This window comes from Podarcis bocagei, assembly GCF_964188305.1.
Source record: "Podarcis bocagei genome assembly, chromosome: 12".
Classification (NCBI taxonomy): Eukaryota; Metazoa; Chordata; class Lepidosauria; order Squamata; family Lacertidae; genus Podarcis; species Podarcis bocagei.
Window position 1 is genome coordinate 44,155,097 of NC_138137.1, and position 21,515 is coordinate 44,176,611.

Below are 21,515 nucleotides of genomic sequence, written 5' to 3' on the forward strand. Positions count from 1 at the left end.
AGCTCTTGTGAAAAAACAAAAATGGCAGCAAAGAAAGCATACAGATTTAGTATAGACTAAATGGCGACAACCTTATAGAAGCACCCTCCCCCCCTAACTTCCCAACATCATCTTTATGCTTAGATTGATCAGAAATTCCACACTATTCCCATTGAAGACAAAACTTACGTTTTCCTGAGAGAGATTGCTGGTTGCTCTAAGGCCCTCATCATGGATATGATTTTGTAGTTCCTGAATCATATGAGGTAATCCACTTGGCACAGCATGAAGCAACGTGTACATATTTGCCATGTCTGCAAAAAAAGGAAGGTCCAGGTTTTCAGATGTACTAAAAAAAAAATCACTATAACAACATGAATGTTTAAACAGCATAATGATACTGAAAAATGAAGGCACCACATGCATGCAAATTTGGCAAAAGAGCAACAGGGAAAGGGGAGGCTGTGGTCAAGACTATGCTGTAATTCAGGGGTGTCCGACTGGTCGATTACGGGACGTCCCTGGTCAATCCCATTATCCTGATTGATTCCCCCCCCCAAAAAAAGCGCAACCATTTTGGTCAAATCACTGCCAGTTTTTTTTTATACTGGGAGTAGATGGCAGTCTCTAGGGAGCTGGACATGCCTGCTGTAATTAATATGAAAATTAACTGAAATTAAAGCAGAAAGGCGTTCAGAGCAGCTTACAAAAATTAGGAACACCCCCCCCCCCATTCTCATTCCTTTACATATCCTAGACCACCACCACCTGAGCAAGCACTGGTTAAGCTATCGTAAGTCACTCAAAACAGCACCAGTGAAGACCCTGTGGTCCTCCGGACATCGTTGCACTCTAACTCCCATCAGGCCCAGCCTGCATGGCCAATGCTCAGGGATGATGGAATTGTAGTCTATCAACATCAAGAGAATCACAGGCTCACCACCTCTGCTTCCTAACATGGGCAATAACAGCACAACCTTCTTCTAGCTTCAAGGTGTATTTCTAAACCTTTGATGTATTCAGAAATTGAATTCTGTATGGATGTTATGTATCAGAAAGAGAAGTTGCTTACAGAATTGCTTTAAAGGAATGTGTGAATATATTGTTACCAATGTTCCTGCTAGAAAATACTATGAAACTTTGTTACGATGTGTGAGATGATGCTATAGACAAAATGACAGAATTGCCCTGGAACAGATTGCTGAGCTGGGATACTGAATCATCAAGTATATGTGGATTCCTTCCAGTGCTAGTCATACTCACAGGAGACCTCAGTAGGTGACAACCCTGTGTTATTGAGATTACTTGCGATAAGGAAGCTTATTGTGAGGACACTATCCCTTTAAGTGGGTTGTGCTTAAGCAAGTCAGGTGAGACTGGAAGGGGCCTCTGGATAGAATGATGCAGCAATAGAGAAGCTATAGCTTCCTTTAACAGAGACTCCTCATTTTGTAAGTAGTTAATAAAGTTTATATTATGTTTATGGACATCCTGGATTCTGAAAGTTATTAATCAAAGAATAACACATGGCACCAGAAGTGGTTGGGCGCAGGCCAGACTGACTGCACAGAGTAACAAAGAAGGTGTAAAAGATACAAAAGACCAGGGAGAGAGGGAGATTTATTTTTTAATAAGAAAAAAAGATGGAGCATCTAGTAACTCCAGAACCTCCTGCTTGCTCCAGGAATGCAGCAGAGTACTGGATAAGATTCAGGCAAGATTTTGACCTCTTTGTGAAAGCAAGTGGAGCTACAGAGAAAGATGGAGAGCAGAAGGCAGCTAGTTTTCTAAATATTGATAGGTGAGAGGCCTTAGCTTTATTCACTCAATTTGCAACTGAGTGAAGAACTAGCTAATTATGAGACCATGCTGCAGACAAATGAAAACTTTGAGAGATACCAGTTTCATAGGAGAGTACAAAAGGATGGGGAAACATTTGAATCCTTTATTGCACATCTTAGACTGTAAAGCAAGACATGTAATTTTGGAGGGGTATGTGGGGTGTTGGGGGAGGGGGAGTACGTCTGCTGGGAGACCCATTGTGCTGTTTCTGGGGTAGTTTGTCCACCTTTGGTCCCCACCCTGGACTCAACTCTCACCTGTGGTTCCTAGAACTGTTGGCGTGCAACACACCCCAGGAATGGCTACGACCGGCCAGCTAAACCAAGTAAGGGTAGCCAATGGGTCTTAAACCCTTGGTAAATTAGGGACTTGTCCAGTCAATCTGCCACACAGAATAGACAAGACCAGTAGAGGGTCCAAAGGTCAAGAATGTGGTTTCTGTAGGTGCTGTAGAGAGAAGTGAGGGACAGATGGGGCTCATCAACCTGGAAAGGTAGCCCATCTAGGAGAAAGAAAACTCTCATCTTAAACCTTGGCTGCCTTGTGGCTATACTCAATCATGAGAAAGGCTTCGGGAGTAAATCCTGAGAAATAATCCGCATCCCACTGCCTTGTGGGACATCATCAGGAGAGGAAAAGGCCAAGGAGTAAACCCAACACAAACCCAGAGTGCAGTCCCAAAGGCGGTTGGATGGCGCCTCTTTCTGGCAATTCCTGCATAACTGAGCGTTCACACTGTAGGAGCAGACATAGACCCAGCCAATGTCCTGCATTTGGAAAGACCTGCAACTTTTGCAAAGAACAAATTCACTTTGCAAAGGTTTGAAAGCAAGCACAGACTGGGCTCAGATCGAAACAAAGAGGATTACAGCACCAGCACAGGAGAAAACTTTTATTTGGGAAGTCTTCCAGAGGCATCAGGATTCAGTTACTGGACTGGACTCTGAATACAAATGGGACTTTTGTTACTTACAAATTGGATACTGGAGCTCAAGTAAATGTATCTGTATCTGAGGCTGCTGTGAAAGACTTGGGAGAGAAAGCCAAGCCACACAGCATGCAAATAGCTCCAACTTAAAACTTAAAAGTGGAAAGCTTATTTGAACTAGGGGAGTTTGGAAAACTGATGTTCAAGTAAGCAACAAAATGATAAAGTTATCATGTGTAGTTGTTGTTGCTGGAAATGGGATACCTATACTGGGACTGAAAAACATGTCAGATTATAGATTTTATTAAGAAGCTGTACAGTGCAGAATGACAGGGACACATGAACACTGAAGATCATGTGTCTTTATTGGCATTGGTAAGCTCTCAACAGATTATAAAAGAAACTGTCTGAACCCTATTTTCAAGTTATACATGCATCCAGGAATGTCCGGCTGGCTCTTAGAGATAAAAGAGGAACTAGATAGACTAATTAAACTTGACATTATACAGGAAGCTGAAGAACCCAAAGAATGGGTTCATTCTCTAGTCATAGTTATGAAAAAAGATGGATCCCTACGGCTGTGTCTGGATCCTAAAGAACTGAACAAATAAGTTGAGAGAACTTTTTCCAATTCCTACTAGAGAGGAAGTCTTTGGTTAAATGGCAAGTGCAACATTTATTTCATATTTGAATGAATCTTCTGGATTCTGGAAGGTGCCCCTAGAACAAAATAGTAAATGACTGTATGTTTTCAAAACTCCTTTTTGTAGGCATTGCTTTACTAGATTGCCTTTTGGAATTTGTTCCACCTCTGAACACTTTCATAGAAAGATACAACAAATCTTTGAAGGTCCTGAAGGTACTAAAGTTTATATCAATGCTGTTCTGATATGGAGGAGAACATTAGATGAACATAATCAGAGACTACAGAAGGCTCTGGAAAGAGCTTGTAAAGCTGGCTTGAAATAGACAAAAATGAAGATTTAGAGTTAAGGAAATAATCCACCTAGGAGAAAAGTAACACTGATCCCAAAAGAACCCAAGCAATCACTAATATGCTACCACCAGCAGCTAAATAGGACTAGCAAAAAATTATGGGCATAGCAAAATGCAAAATAATTTCCTATTTTAATATATGAACAACCAATATTGGCAGAAGCAGACCACAAGCAATTGGTAGCGCTGCAAAATGGAGTTTAGCAGCAACATCTTCCAGGTTAGACAGACTGTTTTCTGAATTACAATCAGATGATTTGCAACCGGAATATAGCTCTGGTAAATGCTTAGTAACTGAAGACACTTTGCCCAGAGCTTATGATGGGACTAAGACTGAGGCAAATTCAGATTCTGGAGTAGTACAAGAAAATCTGGTCTCTAACCAGATGTGGTCCATAACTGCAAGGGCCACAAGCTCAGGGTATTATTTTGAAACAAATAATACAAGTAATCAATTCCGATGGATGTGGAAAACACATGAAGTCCTGAGAACTATTTTGCAGGGGACATGTATGTGCTGGATGGAGTTTTGTTCAAAGGCACCATACTGGTGGTTCCTAGCTCTAAAGGAAGAGAATCTGCAATGGGTGCATGAAGGACCTATAGGCATGGACAAATGCAGGTTTACTCCCCACACAGGTGTTGACTGAGCAGCACTGAGGAGATGCTTCCTGCACAACACCACCAAAGCCCTTGGACGAAGTGTAGGTCCATAGTTTCCCCTTCTCTCAGAAGTGGGAAACATTGATAGCATTGCAGCCTTCTTTGTCAGGTTTCCCTTAGCGGAAATGGGTGCTTGGAAGCCCCGCAAGAGATTCTGGTGTGCAGGAAAACCTTCTTGTTAATCATGTCACATCATAATGACATCATGTGATAAGCAGGTAGGTAGGCTGCCCACTTGTCAATTCTGACCCATGAGGCTGATCCTGACAAGGATCTACTCTGTGGAGCCAAAAGGGTTCCCCCCTATCGAGATACTCGAGAACGTCCCTTCCTGGATCACTACGCTTATTTATACTAGAAAACAACATAAGTGACTATAAATTCAATTAAAAATATTTAGAAGGTATATTATATTTTGAATTCAAACTTAATCACCCTGTATGTCTTTACCGTTTCTCTTCTCTTGTCGGATAATGTTATGGCATTCTGCGTGAAGGAACTGTAAGTGATCTGCTACCATTCGCTGTTGGCATTCATTAATTACTTTGCCATAGGAACTGGGGTGTAGATATTTTCGACACCTCATTTCTTCATCTTTTAATCTACATAAAACCTAAAAGAATTTTTTGAGATGGAGAACAAAACGAAGCACTGCATGGTTATTTAGGGGCAGAACAAACATTCAAGTTTAAAGTAACAGAAACAAAGTATGACCAAGGGAACTATTTAGGCAAAATGGATGCCCCAATACACTGCAAACTCCTGTCACAATTGCTCATATTCTTGAAATGGAAAGAACAGTGGGCCTTATCCTGACTCTTTAGGATGCTAATCAAATTTATTGCAATCTTCTTAAGTTCTCTCAACTATCATCAGCTATGCATGATTGTCCATATGGATAGCATGAGATCTCTGAATGGAAATAGGCCTTCTGAATATCTCTCTTATAAATCAGCATTAGAAGTCAGCTGCATTTGAAGAATGGAACCTACTTAGAAAAATAAAAAAGCAATCAGTTGCTAGATATCTCCATTGCAAATGGATATCCTCTTCACCCTACCAAACAACTTTTAGCACTCAGATCAACTTTAGCAGCCCTATTTTGGGTTTCTCCGCTGCCTGGTGGCAGGTGGCTGAATATGAGGAGCATGTTAAGTGCCTTAATCAATCGGGCCAAGGTCCACAACTCCAAAACCCAAGGCTAGCATTTCACCTTGCTAGGGGGCAAGAAAGCTGAGCCTCTTCCCTGAAAATGGTCAAGTTCCACTGCCACACAGGTTGCTCACCCACATTTCTCATTTGCCATGGAAGCTGCCAATCCAGGGGTCAAATGACCCCCGTATGATAAAGTTTACAGAATGCAAAGTGCTTTCTTTCCATGATCCTATGAACATAACTTGCGGAGTATACTAGCCCCTCCCATTTGCCTTAATTTTAGTTGTTTAGCTGTCTTTTAATGGTGGCAACCTGTATCCTGGCTTATATTTTTCCTTTTCCTGGCAGTGCCAGTATATACAAGGGGGACCCACCTCCTCCCTGCCTTCCTTTTTCAAGGAAGGGAGATGGTACAAAGCCTCCCACAGGTGAGAAAGAGGCAAAAGCGCTGGCAGTGAACGATGGTCACTGGCATGAGGTGCAGAACCCCTAAAGTGCAGGGCCCAGGGCAGTCACCCCATACTCCCCAAGATGGCCCTGCCTATGATGTACAGAAACCAATGAACTGGTGTATATTTTCTCTTGAGGAACACTGAATAATTGGCATCTATGCTGCACATAAATATGAGTGTCTTACCTTTTCCATATACTGTGAGCAGTTTGACTCTTGCATTAAATTTGAAGCTTCTTGTTTATAATACTCCCCTGTTTCATTCAGAAAAGGGCACTCAAAAATTTCCTGATAAAACTAAAACAAGAGAGGGTGATCAAGTACAAATAAGGCAAGGGATGGAACAATTGCCACAATAAGCCAAGACAACGAAAGAAAAAAAGAAAGAGAAAGGATCTTTTACCTTCAGAGGGAATTTCTTCTTATACTGTTCAACATGAACAAAGGAGTTAATAACCCCATGGATTACTTTTTGATTTGGATCTTCTCCACAGCGATCACTGAAAGGTGGAAAAAAGAAGCTTTCATAATGCATGCAATTTTACACATGGTCCAGACTTCAAAACCAGAAAGACAAATAGGCCTGGCTGTTGGTAGCCTTTTCAAGGACCAAGCAGTCTGCTGTCTGCGCTGTTCAATTCACAAACCCTTTGGGGAGTGCATATGTAATGCAGGGGTAGCCAGTGTGGGGCTCTGTACATGTTATGGGGCTACAACCTCTAAGCTCCCTGGCTGGGGCTGGTGGGAGTGGCTGGACTGCAGCATCTGGAGGGAACCGCATTGACTGCACTTCATTAGTGGAAAAAGCGAAATGCAAACTGACACCTATTTTAAAGTGCAGGCTTGTACTCTCCCAATCCTCAGGCAAAGTCTTTGGATCTCGTTCCCCATTCCCACCCCTTCTGCAGCACTAAGACCTCTCAATGCAAAACAGCCGAAACCAAAATACAGGTAATCTTTGTTAGTGCGTTTACCTTAAAATTATTTAACTGTGCTTGTTTAATACCACCACAAAAAATGTAATACTATCTTAAAATACTATTTCTGTAATGCTAACCAAGCATATTTCATTTGAAATGGAACTTGGCACCTAATTTTATTTTTTAAAATTTATAAAGTGCTTCTTGATCACCTTTGGATTTCTTGGCCAGAGCTCAGGGAGGCAGAAGCTGGGCTATTTCTTACTGAGAACAGAAGGGAAGCCTCAATTTCTCCTTATTATCAATTATTCAAGCTTTCCAGAAAGCATGGCTTTCTTGCTAGCGGGAGCAGGCAGAGTCTTGCCTCACTTGCACACAAGATTTGGATAAGGGGAGGAAAAAAACATTAGGAGAAATATTTCTTTTATTATCCAAACTACAATGCAATTGAGGCTTCTGAGAGTCCTTCTCGCCAGAGGGCAATGAGCATCCACACCTGATAAACAGGTGAGGGTGACCTGCAGCGGGTGGGTTGAACAAGCAGCAGTCCACTTTTTCCTTTTAAAATGTTTTCAAGATGAGGCAAAAGCATGAGAGAGAGAAGAGTGGAGGAGAGCAAGGTAGACCAAGAAAGAGGAGAAAGTTCAAGGTATACTGTACAATATTCCAACTACGTCCCACATTGCAGGCTAGGGATAAGGAGTTCTGACACCATTATATGATGCAGGCAAAAGTGCACAACAGCGGGAAGAGAGTCAAGAAAAATGTGTTTTCATTCCACCACATATTAAGAACAGGAAGAGGGGGAAAGGATGGCTTCGATGTTTAACAGCTGACACCTTACACTGACCTTACATTCTTATTTATGCCAAGCAGATTAAAACTTGAAAGCAGTGTTGCCACCAAAACTGGTACGCTCGAGACTGAACAGTGCGAAAATAAACAGACACAAAATTGACCTAATGGCTTGGAAGCAACAAGCAGCAGATCTTCAGTTTCCTCCCACCTTCCTTGAACAGGCAGCAAAAAAGCAGAAGGTGGGCTTCTAAATGACAAAAATTAAACCCAAGTAAATGGCAAATCCAAAAGTGTCTTAAAATCTGAGAGGGACTTGCTTTAGGCTTCCCTATAGTAGTTTCAAAACAGAAAAAGAGCTTCATTCGAGGCAGGCAAATGTATAAACTACAACTCTTGCCAGCATGCCTCTTCCTCCCCGTCCAGGAGTGAACTTGAGGCCAACTGAATCATAACCTAAGAAGATAATCAGTTAGGTATAACTTTTGTTCTCCAGATTTGTTCCTTGGTCTCTCACTTATGCCTGTGCTAACCTTTCCCTGACTACAGTACACGCAAGCATGAGACTGTCACAGAAAGAGCCACAAAACAACTAGAAAGAGCCAAATGGAGTGCTTCCTCGTGACTGGTTGCCTCTTCTCTTGGTGAGATGCACTGTTATTTCAAGCCGCAAACCTGCATGACAATGTCTGGCTCACTGTCACAAGGAGATGCTAAGTTCCATAGAACCAAGTCCAAAACACAATTCTAATTGGTGACTAAAGGTAAAAGGTACCCCTGATCATTAGGTCCAGCCACGGACGACTCTGGGGTTGCGTGCTCATCTTGCTCTATAGGCCGAGGGAGCCGGTGTTTGTCCGCAGACAGCTTCCGGGTCATGTGGCCAGCATGACTAAGCTGCTTCTGGCGAAGCCAGAGCACTGTACGGAAACGCCGTTTACCTTCCCGCCGGAGTGGTACCTATTCATCTACTTGCACTTTGACGTGCTTTTGAACTGTTGGGGGGGCAGGAGCTGGGACCGAACAACAGGAGCTCACCCCGTCGCGGGGATTCGAACCACTGACCTTCCGATCAGCAAGCCCTAGGCTCAGTGGTTTAGACCACAGCACCACCTGCGTCCCAATTGGTGACTACCTAGGACCAAATTCCAGCACTGCAGGGGCTTGGATTAGATGACCCTTTGCGTTTATCCCCACTCTAACATTTTATGAAATATAACCTATGTCACATGAAGCTCTGGCACAGTGAATTGCTCCAGGATATCCAAGTCATTCCCACTCCCCATTTCTTTTCGTGTCATGCCTCTTAGATTGTATTTCTGAGGAACTGTCATCTCACTGATAATTGTAAGCCATTCTGGGAGGCTTTTGTGTGTGCTGAAGAACAGTATAATAAATAACAAAATCAAGAATAATAAAAAATGTAAGGGGAAAAAACTATCTACAGACAGTTCTACGGGAAACCCTAATTCAAACCGAACCAAGCCTCTGGGCTGTCAACTCTCGGTTCTATGGAGTTACTCATATCTAGAAGTCCGGAACTGATTGTGAATGTGAAGGTTACCACATATAAACTTCTTACAGCACAATCATAACCATGCTTACTCAGAAACAAGCCCTGTTGATTTCAGTGGGGTTTACTTCCAGTTATATGTGGTTAGGATTGCAGCATTAACAGGTGAAGAAATGTCTGTGGCTGAGCTTAACTAAAAGAAGTATCAGGTGTTTTTATCCAAAGATTTCCCCCCCGCCCCTTTCACCACGTCAGTTAAGATGACCACAAACCGCCTGCCATGTCTATGGAAGTAAACATCAGAACCTTTTCTTCATCAGATATGACACTTGTCTGTATATGAAGGGGGAACGTGAACACATGAAACTACTACAGTACATGTGCCAGCTGCCCAATATGCAAAAGTTCTATTGCAATCTTTTAAACATGATATCGTTTCTACATCTCTGCCTTCAATAGTTCCAAACCGAAACACACAAAACCTTCTGGCCACTAAAACACCAACACTTACATTTGCAAAACAAAAGCTGATAACCCGCACAATATCCAAGAGGCTAGGTAGGAGAAAAAACATTAGGGGGAGGCAGAGTCCAACCTGAAGAGTCCTCCGTACAAACTATAGCAGCTTCTATAGACCTTAGATCAGGACAGTAAGAAGCAATCAAGAACAGCTTTACATGAAAAGAAAAGGAAGTTAAAATTCAGGATAAAAAGGGGAAGATATGTCCTAGTGGAAGACATTGATCATGCAAATGCCAGTACACACAAAACAAATCTGGCGGCACTCAGGATCGTGGCCACAGGACTGCTAACTTTACAGGATCGTGGCCACAGGACTGCTAACTTTACAATTCTGCCTCAGTGCAGGTTTCACAGTGGCCCCATGGAGCAAACTCCTATTGGGAGTATATATTTTTCTTTCTTCTCCTGCACTTCTTAAAATTAACATAAGTGTCATGACTTGGTCCTGGAGTTTAATTATTTTTTTAATTGTCAAAAAGAACTGGTTTCTACGAAACACCCATCCAGGAAGATGGGAATCCTCTGTTCGTATGCTCAGAGAAGCTACTTCCATATGTGAGCTTTAAAGAGCACATTCAAGCTTGATTTAACTGTTATCTGCCCGAAACAGTTACTTACAGCTATAGGGCACTTCGTCCCTGTGCATTTATTTTTGCTAATGATACCAAATATAACCTAGGGCACAGTTAAGCATGTGGAAGACCTGCAAGATCAGCAGGACTGAAGCACACTTAATTGTGCCTTGGATTGCGGCTGCTCTTTGCAACTCCTGTAAAGGAGCCATAAGGCAAATTCTGTTTCACCTGACAGCAGCTTTGGGACAGGAGGTCACAAAGAAACCTCAGTGCATGGTGAAATATAGAAGGTTGGTTGGTTAGACTCGGTTGGCTTTTCTATGCATTTGCTAACAAGCTATAGAATATGCAATATTTTACATTGCTGGCAATCAGAGCCTTACCCTGGAACAAGGCTGACTGACAGAAGTAGCTGAAGCTTGTACTGCTGCTCAGTTCTGTAATACATTCAGAATTTCAGAAAGAATTCTAGATCTAGCGTCAGTCCTCTTTTTAAGAAAAACATTTATACAATACTCCATAACGCCAAATTCGAAGTAACTTAAAAGTACAACATTTGTTTGGTAATTCAATAGATTCAAATGTTCTAGGCCAGACTGCAGAATCACTAGATCAAGATCAAGGTTTCACAGCAAGTAGCAGAAATGAACACTGGCTTTAGGGCTCCAATAACATCCTCTATTTGCTAGGACACACTACCTGCTTTTAGAGCCAATTTCACGTCTCAAAAAAGATTCTGCTTTCCCTGAATATGTTGCCAACATATAAAAACCCAGTTACGATCTAAAGAAACAACAGTAAGAAGTGAATAGTGACGTTCTTAAATCAAGCAATTGCAATTCTCGGGTAAGTACAGTAAGTCAGCATATATAAAGCAGGCAACTTGCAGTAACAACAATAACAACAAAAGGATTAACTCACTTTTTGATTTCACGGAGGAGCATTCGAATGAGGACAGCCTGTAAAGGCTCGATCATTAACCTCCTCCACATATCAAGTGCTAGCTGTTATGAAAAAAATGCACAACAGAAACATGTCAAGCACAGATGAATCATTTGTTTATTTTAGATTATTTTTAGAATTAAAAACTGCTCAATCCTAATGGATTCAGTAGGGTAATATTGCATTAAAATAGGGTAATATTGTATTTAAATGTAGAAAACAACAGATTAAATTAAAATAATCTAGAGTTTGGAAATATGTGTTGCTGGCTGGGGCTGATGAGAGCTGAAGTCCAATAACATTTGGAAAGCCACAGGTTCCCAACTCTTGTGATCAACAATAGCCAGTACCGAACTCAAGCATCCCCTCAGATTAGCTTTGGCTACTCAAAGCCAGTCTGCACTTATCTTTTGAAAAATCCTTACAATACTGTTGGAATGTGCAGAAAGGAAAAGTGGTCCTCTTTGGCCTGTTGCACATGTGTACAAAGCAAAAGAAACCAACAGTAGTAACACTAAGGCTGCCCCTGAGTGTACGCTCAATAGCCATGGTTTGTTCTTGCCTTACCACTCGTGGTTTGTCTGGGGGAGACAAACCACTAGTTGGTTCAGACACAAAAGCTGAGCTCTGGCAAATGTGAGAGCAGCAGGATAGGGGTGGGGGGAATCAAAGTGGCCACGATTTTTGCTCCATGCACTTGCATGATTACTCATTCATGTTTTGCACATAACGCTAAGCCCAACCATGGCTAACTGGGCTTAAGCTAGTTGAAATCAACAGGGCAAGTTAATTCCCACTGAAATCAAAGGGACTAGATAACTAACTTATTGCACAATGAACTAGCCATGTCTACTCAGAAGTAAAAAGGTAAAGGTAAAGGTACCCCTGCCCGTACGGGCCACTCTTGACAGACTCTAGGGTTGTGCGCTCATCTCACTCTAGAGGCCGGGAGCCAACGCTGTCCGCAGACACTTCCGGGTCACGTGGCCAGTGTGACGAAGCTGCTCCGGCGAACCGGCACCAGAGCAGCACACGGAACGCCGTTTACCTTCCCGCTGGTAAGCGGTCCCTATTTATCTACTTGCACCTGGGGGTGCTTTTGAACTGCTAGGTTGGCAGGCGCTGGGACTGAGCAACGGGAGCGCACCCCGCCACGGGGATTCAAACCGCCGACCATGCGATCGGCAAGTCCTAGGTGCTGAGGTTTTACCCACAGCGCCACCCGCGTCCCTATTCAGAAGTAATCAGTGTTATAAGACGGTGTCTTATATAGAGTCTAGTTTGATATAACTGCCAGTGGCTCTCCCAGGTTTCAGAGAGAGATCTCTACCAGTCGTACCTGGAGATACTGAGGATTTTACACGGGACCTTCAGGCAGCAATAGTTCTAACATGAACTATGACTCCTCCCAAGGGGCATAGCTGTCATCGTTTCCCCTTTTTAAAGGGAAATTCCCTTATTCCGAATAGGATTCCTTGCAAGAAAAGGGAAAAGTTGACAGCTATGTCAAGGGGGGACTTACTCCCAGGTCAGTGTAGTTAGGTTGCAGGCATAGGCTGCAATCCTATAAACACTGACCTAGGAGTAAGTTCCGTTACACTCAATTGGGATTACTTCTAAGTAGACATGTATAGGACCGCACTGTTGGTTTGGATACAACCCATTATTATTTTTTACATGTGAAACAGCCCTAATACAATCCTCCTTATATCTGGGCTTTCTTTTATTCCATCAGAGATGCAAAAACTTGTTGATTCCAGGGATCAATTAACAGGGTCCAGAGATGAGTGTCAGAGATCAGACTTTCCTCTTTGAGAAAAGCAAGTATGTATGTAGGGTTTAAGTATATGCCACCCCAAGCATCACTTCTAATGAAACAGGTTAATAAAACAATGCCTCCCCAAGCCCTTATTCTTGTCAGCTTCATATTAAAGGCACTACTGTAAATTATTGAGTGTTGTGCATTTCGTGCTTCTTTCTTTGCAGCTCTTTATCATCAGAGCCCCATTTCTCTTTCTGTATCCACCAATCCCACCAAGATACTGTATAATCTATATTCATTTCAGTAAGTAAATAATACACAACAATGGTCTGTTCACTAAGGCTGGCTAAAAAACCAATAAAAGCACTGAATGCCTCTCTGTGAAGACTTACGAAGGCAATAAATGAGACATTTATTTTACTGATCCAACAAAATGGGCTATACGGTTTTCAACAAAGGTGACCATGGCAAGTTATTGTGAGGAAGAGAGAATTAAATGCACTTCTTATTAACTTTCTGGAAGAACATCAATAGACTGCCTACCTCTCCAATCTCCATCAACGGTTCACTCATATCCACACCTCCATAACCATACTGAAGATCAGCTTCAGTCAATTTGTTCTTCTTAATAAACTGTGTATTGAGGTATCTATGAAAACAAAACATATTGTGAATGTTTTCAGATGTTTTCTGAAGCAAATCTAGGTCAGGAAAAAAAGACACATCTCACTATCAAAATCATAGAGCTGTAGGCAGAAGACAACACCACACAGGAAACAATGGCTGTGTTAGACATAAATATTATAATTCTTTATAAAATTATTTGCCATAAAAATATATATACATATATAAAAATATACATCAGTGGTTTACAGCCATGATGGCTATGCTCTGCTGCTGCAGTTGGAGGCTTCTAAAAAAAAAAAAAAACAGTTCCTGGAAACTGGGAAGAGTGCTCTTGTGCATGAATTCTGCTTGTGGGTTTCCCACAGGCATCTGGTAAGTCACTGTGAGAACAGGATGCTAAACTAGAGGAGCTATTGCTCTGATCCAACAGGATTTTATTACATTCTTAAGCAGACCCGCCACATGAATGCCTGATTACATGGAAGCCTGATGTACATGGTTTTCCTCAACTTTGAGCAGACCTGAAAGCCTACTGGAAACCTAGCTGTGTACTGAAGAGGCTTGTGCATTGCTGGATTTATGAAACAGGGCTTATGCCCATAGAAGCATGTTTAAGACCAGGGTGCACTCTCACTTTTTATAGCAACTGAAGCCTGTTCTTGTTCTTCCTCCAAGAGGCACAGTTAACTCTTTTCCCATTCCACTGTTACGTTACTTAAATGAATTAGTTAAATGAGATCACTTGGTGCCCATCCTACACTATGGTTACTGGATCCACTAGAGGATAGTGAGGCTTTCTCTGGAAAGGCATGGAATGATTGCAAGGAAAATGGGCAAGTTGCTCGCATTTTTCCTGCGCATCTGCTTATCTAAATTGTCATTTAACAGCTAAACAAACCTTTATAAAACCCCACGTTTCTGCATATATACACACACAACAAAGAATATATTTCATACAGAATATCTTTTTAGTTGTCATATTTTTATTAATCTGAGTTTTGTAAATAAGAGAAGCATCTACATGTTGTAACCTACATAAATAAAATAATGGTGGAAGTACTTCATAATCTTGTCCTAAACATAGTTTTGAAATCAAATTGTGACTGTGTCCATCTCCCAACAGCTTCAGCTTTCTTCTATAATTTTTTTTGCATCAATTACACTTTTAACATGTTTTCTCCAAAATTTACCTGTATAAACAGTCCATATAGTCTGCCCCTTTACTGTATTCATCCCAGTATCTATGATACATTACCAGTACTTGTTCTTCAGAGTCCATGACTCTCTATAAAAAAAAAAAAGCATGAGGGAAAAAGATCAATTCCACAATTTGCACTGTAGTAACAATGTCAGAAATGCTGAAGAACAAACTTCTATAATACATTCTGATATGTGCACTGTTTCAATTTTTTTAAAAAAATACCATACAAATTTACATGCTGCTCTCAGGCAGGGTTGGGCGATATCTGGTTTTCAACACTGCCATATATCACCAGCTAAACATTGTGATATACCAATATATAATGATGCCTGAAATAAGGATGGAACTATGTAGACACAAACAGTAGGGCTGGGTGATATCTGGTTTTCAACTTCATGATATATCACCAGCTAAACGTTGCAATATACTGATATATCACAATGTCTGAAATAGCAGTGGAGCTATGTTGAGGGAATGGCTGGCTTCACAGTTTTTCCTACACTGTGATTTCAGCACAGTGCACACACACAAATCATGATGCATAATATATTGCCAGGTCAAAAATTATAAAACCAGTATCACAATAGGGACTTCAAACTGGCTTTGGACTGTATATTGATACACAGTAGTACCTCGTTGTGAGTCCGCCCTGTTTAGCGTCCATTTTGTGGAACGTCCGCAGCAAACCCAGAAGTACCGGAATGGATTACTTCTAGGTTTGACGCTTGCGCAGGCGCAGAAGTGCAAAATTGCTCATGTGCATGCGCAGAGCAGCGCTTTGTCGCGCGTCCCTTTTGTTGAGCATCCGGGGCTCCGGAACGGATCCTGGACTCAAAACGAGGTACCACTGTATCGGCTAGCCCTACTCCCAGGTTGTAATTCACAAAATATTTTATGAATTAAAAAATGACTGTAATCCTTATCAAATACTGAAACAGCTTGTATTCACAGTCATGAAACCCTCATACAGTGAGAAGACTCACGTCTTGTACACTTTATAGTTACCTTGTGCAAATGGCGTACATGATTTTCCAAAAAATTCTTTGTTTCCATATAAAGTCTCTCCCCCAGTGGTTCAGGATAGGCCACACACAAAGCGTAAATGTCCCTGGGTTTAAAGTCAAGGATGAAACATACTTTCAAGTTCTCTTAACCCAAACTTTTAACAAGATCTTAAAAACAAATGAACAATGTGGCTTGGTTTCAAGGCTTGCACATGGGAAAGTTGCTGGCTTTCTCTTTCAATTGCAGTTCCATGTACTGCAAAGAAGGCTGTTCAGGAGAAGCTTTCTCAGCCTATAGAAAAAGCATCACAAGTGGGAATGGAGGGCCTGAAAATCACCAGAATGCCATGAAAGGGCCTTTTGCCCTGGCCTGTATTTACAGTGTAGCATAACCTGAAAGGAATCTGTATCTTTCAAACAATCCTTTTCTGAGAACAGTGTTATTTCTCCAAGTCTAGAGCAAGAAGCAGTTCCTCACAACAAGAGCAAAGTTACTTACAGATTTTTAACAATACACCACTTCATACTATTAGAAGCTTCAGCATGCTTTCTTCTTGTAAACTTTGGCTTCCGAGAGGATGTTCTTCATTATGGTCTGCTTCCTTTGAATACTCATCACTAACAACGTAACAGTTGGCCATATGTCAAATATTATCTCCTCCAGAAAAATGTCTTGCAGTCTAATTTGTCTGTAGTAACAGGCTACATAGTTCCTAAAATAAGCCTCCCCCCCAATACCCCACCTCTATTAAAGCTTTCCTGGAAGACAGAAGAGAAAAGGAAGATATCTAGCCAAAAAAATGATAATGGCACCACATTATCATTGCTCATTATAAAAAACACACTGTCAAATTTCCCCCATAAGCCATCCAAAACACAAAGCACTGAAACAAGCAAGGTTTTTCCAGAAGGATCTGATCCATAGCTGATGCATCTATGGGGAAAAAGAACTATTATACTCTTGGTTTTTTCTAAAGCAACTGAGTAGACTAGAAGCACGAAATAAAGGATGAAACAAAAATAATTCTTTCTAAAATAAAATCCTGCCTATAGAAGGCATCTATGAAGCCAGCTTTTTATTTCTGAATACCAGAAAATGTTGCTGCTGTTGCATTTACAGTGGTGCCCCGCAAGACGAATGCCTCGCAAGACGAAAAACCCGCTAGACGAAAGGGTTTTCCGTTTTTCAATGCGCTTCGCAAGACGAATTTCCCTATGGGCTTGCTTCGCAAGATGAAAACGTCTTGCGAGTCTTGCGATTTTTTTCGCTCCCCCCCCCCTTTTTCTAAGCCGCTAAGAGCCTTTTAGCCGCTAATCCGCTAAGCCTTTAATAGCCGCTAAACCGCTAATAGCGCTAAGCCGCTAATAGGGTTGCTTCGCAAGACGAAAAAACCGCTAGATGAAGAGAATCGCGGAACGGATTATTTTCGTCTTGTGAGGCACCACTGTATGAGAAACTTCTAAATTCTGGGGAGTTCATTACATACCTAGTAGTTTTCATAAGGATTGACTCATTGTAGCAAATAATAAGCAGTTGCCCTAACCATGTTATTCTGAAAAATACAAAGATAAGCAACAAATTGTGAACTGGACTTTGAATCAAGTGGAAGCCCTTCTTCAATTCCTAAGCTTTTCTGCATTAAGATTCAATAAACTCATATATTTCTGTGTGATCAAGCCCCTCTGATAGCGAATTTTCCAATAATGATCAGAAACTTGTCTCATGGCCCCAGAATCTGCAACATGTAGAATTTCAGTGGGAACTTTCCAAAGGGAGAAGAAAAAGTGACTAGACCTCAAGTCTTGAAATGGCAGCTGACCTTTGGGTGAAACATCTGAATTGCTCTACCCACTACCCAAAGCAATTTTCTGTTTTGAAAGGTAGAAGCTATCATCATCATTAAATAGCATCTGAGTCCTTTAATACCCAGCATCTTCACTTGATAGGTGGAGTTCTAGAGGCTATCCAACCTGCTTGATGAGATAAGGTCTCAGCTGAATTTTGGGCCCTGTTGTATTTGCCTTGCTTGGTGCTGCAATGTCTGATTCTCTTAACCCAAATTCTGTTTCAGTTCCCTTCACACCTTGCTTAGCATCCTGGCGAGGACACTCCTGTAGCAGGCAGTGGGGGGACCCACAAAAAGCAGAACCCTCCATAATTTGTTCTTCTTCCTATATTTAGATTTCTGTGTTTAGAACCAGAACTATACTGCAGTTTATGGATTACTGGGGTCTACCTTCCTGAAGCAACAAACAGGTTTCCAGGGGACAGAAGTGGTATTTTGGTAACCACTGGTATTATGGTAACACATTGCAAATGCTGCAATAAGATCTTGTTGAAAGCCTATCCACCAATTTCAAGAACAACCAGTGCCAAGAAATGAGAGCAGGGGCATAAAGAAACAGGAGTCATTTACTAGGGTGAAAAATGGAGGAAAGACAGAATGACAGAATTGTGTTAAAAGGTGCCCTCCCACATCAAAAATCTGTTTCTACCAGCCTGAACCATTCAATGGAAACTTGGAAATGACTTACTTTAAAAAGCAAATGAAGTTATAAAACAGTAAATTACTTCTAGTAACATGCTTAAGTTATGCTGCGAGGGAAGCACAGTGCCAGAAATATCTTGTTCCTGCAGGGGTTCAGGCTGAACAGATCTGAAGGTCAAAAGGTAGCTGAAAGTGAGTCAATGCTTTAAATAAAAGTAGCATGTGATCTCCATTGCTCTTTACAAGAGGACTTGGTATTATACTGGAGCACAGTATCCTGAGCATATTTACTCTGCTTTCAGTCTCAAGGAAGGTACGCACTATCGAAAAAGTGAATTAAAACCTGCTGTGAACATCAACACATTTGGGCATCATATGAGCAAAGGAACAGCAGCTGTCTACATAGGACAACTTGTTTGCACCCATCTGTAAAGTACAATAGATTCCCCTCTACTAATGCATCATGATGTACTAAGTTTACCGGGATGCAGTATCAACATCATAGGTAGGCAGGTTGTTTCTGTAAGAAAAGCAGGTTGTTTCCATCCCCTATACTACATATTCCAAAAAATAACTGGTCATGCATCCAGCAAAATATAGCTTTGATTCCTGGCATTTCCAGGTAAGGGCTAGGAAAGAGTCCTGTCTGAAACCCTGGAGAGCTACTGCCAGTAAGGCAGACTGTACAGATAGACCAAGTGTCCAGCTTTGTATATGCTGATGAGAACAGTCGCTCTGCTACTGAGTCATAAAGGAAATAGCTACTGACAGATTCCACCTGGCTTGAGGTTTTACTAGTTCCTTCAGTAGCATGTGTCTTATCTTGCAAACGTAAACGTTCACAATTTGCATATATAGATGGGCTGCATCCAGCTTATACTAATAATTAATTGCAAATACACTGACAATCCTTCAAAAAGGCCTTTTGTTGAACGATTCTCTGGAAAAGGGCAGTCAGTGTTACCAATAATACAAAGGATGACTATCCTTTCTTCCAGAGCAAACCAAACATCAAGCTATCCACTGTCATAGTCAATCAAAGCAACAGTTAGAAATCTAACCCAACTGCAGTAAAGCTAAACAATAGTTTAGATGAGGCTACTTGTGCCACTCGGACTGTTGGCATATTAGGGATGTCAATTTGTCTGTTCTAATTGAATAAAAAAGCCACATCTTGCATTCAGAACAGATACCAAAAAATCATGTACTAAACTCAAAGTAATTAAGACAATCATTATCATTCATCCATAGCAACAGTTCTTAGGAAGTGATCAATTCCGATTTTTCCCATTTCACTGTATGCAACATTTCTGACAACTTCTTTTACAATGAGGTCCTCATTTTCTCAGAAGTAGTAAAAAATGGGGGTCATAAAGACATTTTATTCCAGCTGACATTATGCTGGGCACCAATTTATGCACGGTTATGCCAAACCAATATCTACAAGACACACAATCACATGCAATCAGAGGCTAGCTTCTACTAAAAGGATACGAAAAGCGGTCATTCCATGTTGATCTTTCCACATAATCCAACATAACAACAGCTTTAATTGTTGTAAGCAGCTTGTTCCATGTTTCATCAAAATCAACTACTCGTGGTTTCAAGGACATTGTGGGGCGTTAGTATTGATCTGCAAAAAAGAGAAAAATCCAGATGATTAGTTTCAAACTAATGTTATCCACAAAATATTACTATATTGCTTAACTCTTTTGTTTTAAACCTTATAATTGGTTAGAGGAGGAGAATGATGATGTAGATGGTTGTATTATTTGTATGCCGCCCATCTGACTGGGTTGCCCCAGCCACTCTGGCCGGCTCCCAGCAGAATACTAAAAACACAAAACATCAAACATTAAAGGCTTCCCCAACTGACCTGTTCTATTACCCAGGCTGATTCCTGCTGGTACTCTTAGAAATCTTTGCTACAGAAATGTTGCTCTGTGGTACTTCTCTAGCAAAGTGCAATATTCCGTGGTCCTCACCATGTATACTACAAATAATGCGCGCAAGAATGAATCACAGAACAAACAGCGTGATTCCCAGAAAGAGCCTGAGTAGATTGGGGTCAATTACATGCATCAGACCTAGAGAGGTTTCTAGGAAAAGTACACAGAGTGGCACAGAGCCTAGAAAAAGTAGCCAAACTGTTTCCTTTTAGGTGTTTCTTGCAATAGCAAATGGAATCCCGTAACAATGAATGATTTTGTTGTTCCAAAAGGAAGCCAATAGGGAGGTCGATGATGCTGCAATTAAGTAGCAAACAAACAGAAAATTTGAGTTGCACTTAAATAGCTTGCACTTCAATTATAGAAAATTACTTTTAAATGAGTCAGTGTAGCAGAACAGTTAAGTGTATTGGAGGAGGACTGGACAGACCAAGGTTCAAATCCCCAGTCATGGATCACTGGGTGATCTTGGGACAATCACTGTACTGTATTAATGTCCCAAAGAGATCATTTACTTATACTGTATATATGAAAGATTTGGTGTGTGTGTGTGCATTTTATGCTATATAGATTTAAAATTAAATCTGATTTAAAATTTAGATTTAAATTTAGATTTAAAATTAAATCTGAATTTAAACACAAGCCATACTGAAATGTACACTTAAGACTCCCAAGCTCTGAATCCAAGACTCTCTACAAAGCAAACTGGTTCAGGTCAACACATCAGTTCTTCTGCCATCAGGAACTTACTGTGGGCTTATACAACCCCTCCTCCTTCTCGTGCAAGCAGACTCCCTCCACCACTTCCTGGTCACTAGTAACCATAGTTTGCTGCTTACTGCTAATAACAGTCTGCTTCCAAAACAGAATCAGAACCACAATTTGAAATAATTCACCGAGTCAACATTGGCGCCAACCTGACCTTTAAGTGTGGTTATGGCAAGGCAAGGATATCCAGCTGAAGAGAGGCTGGGGGGGGGCAGATATACCCATATCCCGATCTCTAAACTGCAGTTAATAACTGTACTAGCCCTGGGGTCACTGAGGGCAAGAGCAGAGATTCTCAAACTCTAGTTCACAAAATCCATTCAGGTCCACAGAAAAGTTGCGAAGCAGCTGAAAGTATCCAGACTTGGCATAGCACTTTGGTTTTTTGATAGCAAGCGTCACTTCAGAGAACTTAGCACTCCAAAAAGTTCTAT

General features: G+C 41.3%; 1 protein-coding gene across 7 annotated transcripts in view; it reads right to left on the reverse strand.

Annotated features, from left to right (window-relative positions):
• The window catches only part of CUL2 (cullin 2), a 55,169-nt gene that overhangs the window by 20,697 nt on the left and 12,957 nt on the right, over positions 1-21,515 (reverse strand). For 4 of the 7 annotated variants that reach the window (XM_081163603.1, XM_081163601.1, XM_081163602.1 and 1 more), the window contains exons 2-11: positions 19,859-19,997; positions 15,877-15,979; positions 14,861-14,955; positions 13,587-13,692; positions 11,261-11,343; positions 10,723-10,776; positions 6,418-6,514; positions 6,201-6,311; positions 4,844-5,021; positions 169-293 (exon numbers count right to left, since the gene is read on the reverse strand). In XM_081163603.1, the coding sequence (XP_081019729.1) occupies positions 169-293; positions 4,844-5,021; positions 6,201-6,311; positions 6,418-6,514; positions 10,723-10,776; positions 11,261-11,343; positions 13,587-13,692; positions 14,861-14,955; positions 15,877-15,979; positions 19,859-19,977 (1,071 nt within the window). In that variant the 5' untranslated portion in view covers positions 19,978-19,997. The remainder of the gene's footprint in view (positions 1-168; positions 294-4,843; positions 5,022-6,200; positions 6,312-6,417; positions 6,515-10,722; positions 10,777-11,260; positions 11,344-13,586; positions 13,693-14,860; positions 14,956-15,876; positions 15,980-19,858; positions 19,998-21,515) is intronic. The other 3 variants (XM_081163604.1, XM_081163606.1, XM_081163605.1) reach the window with 3 other exon arrangements.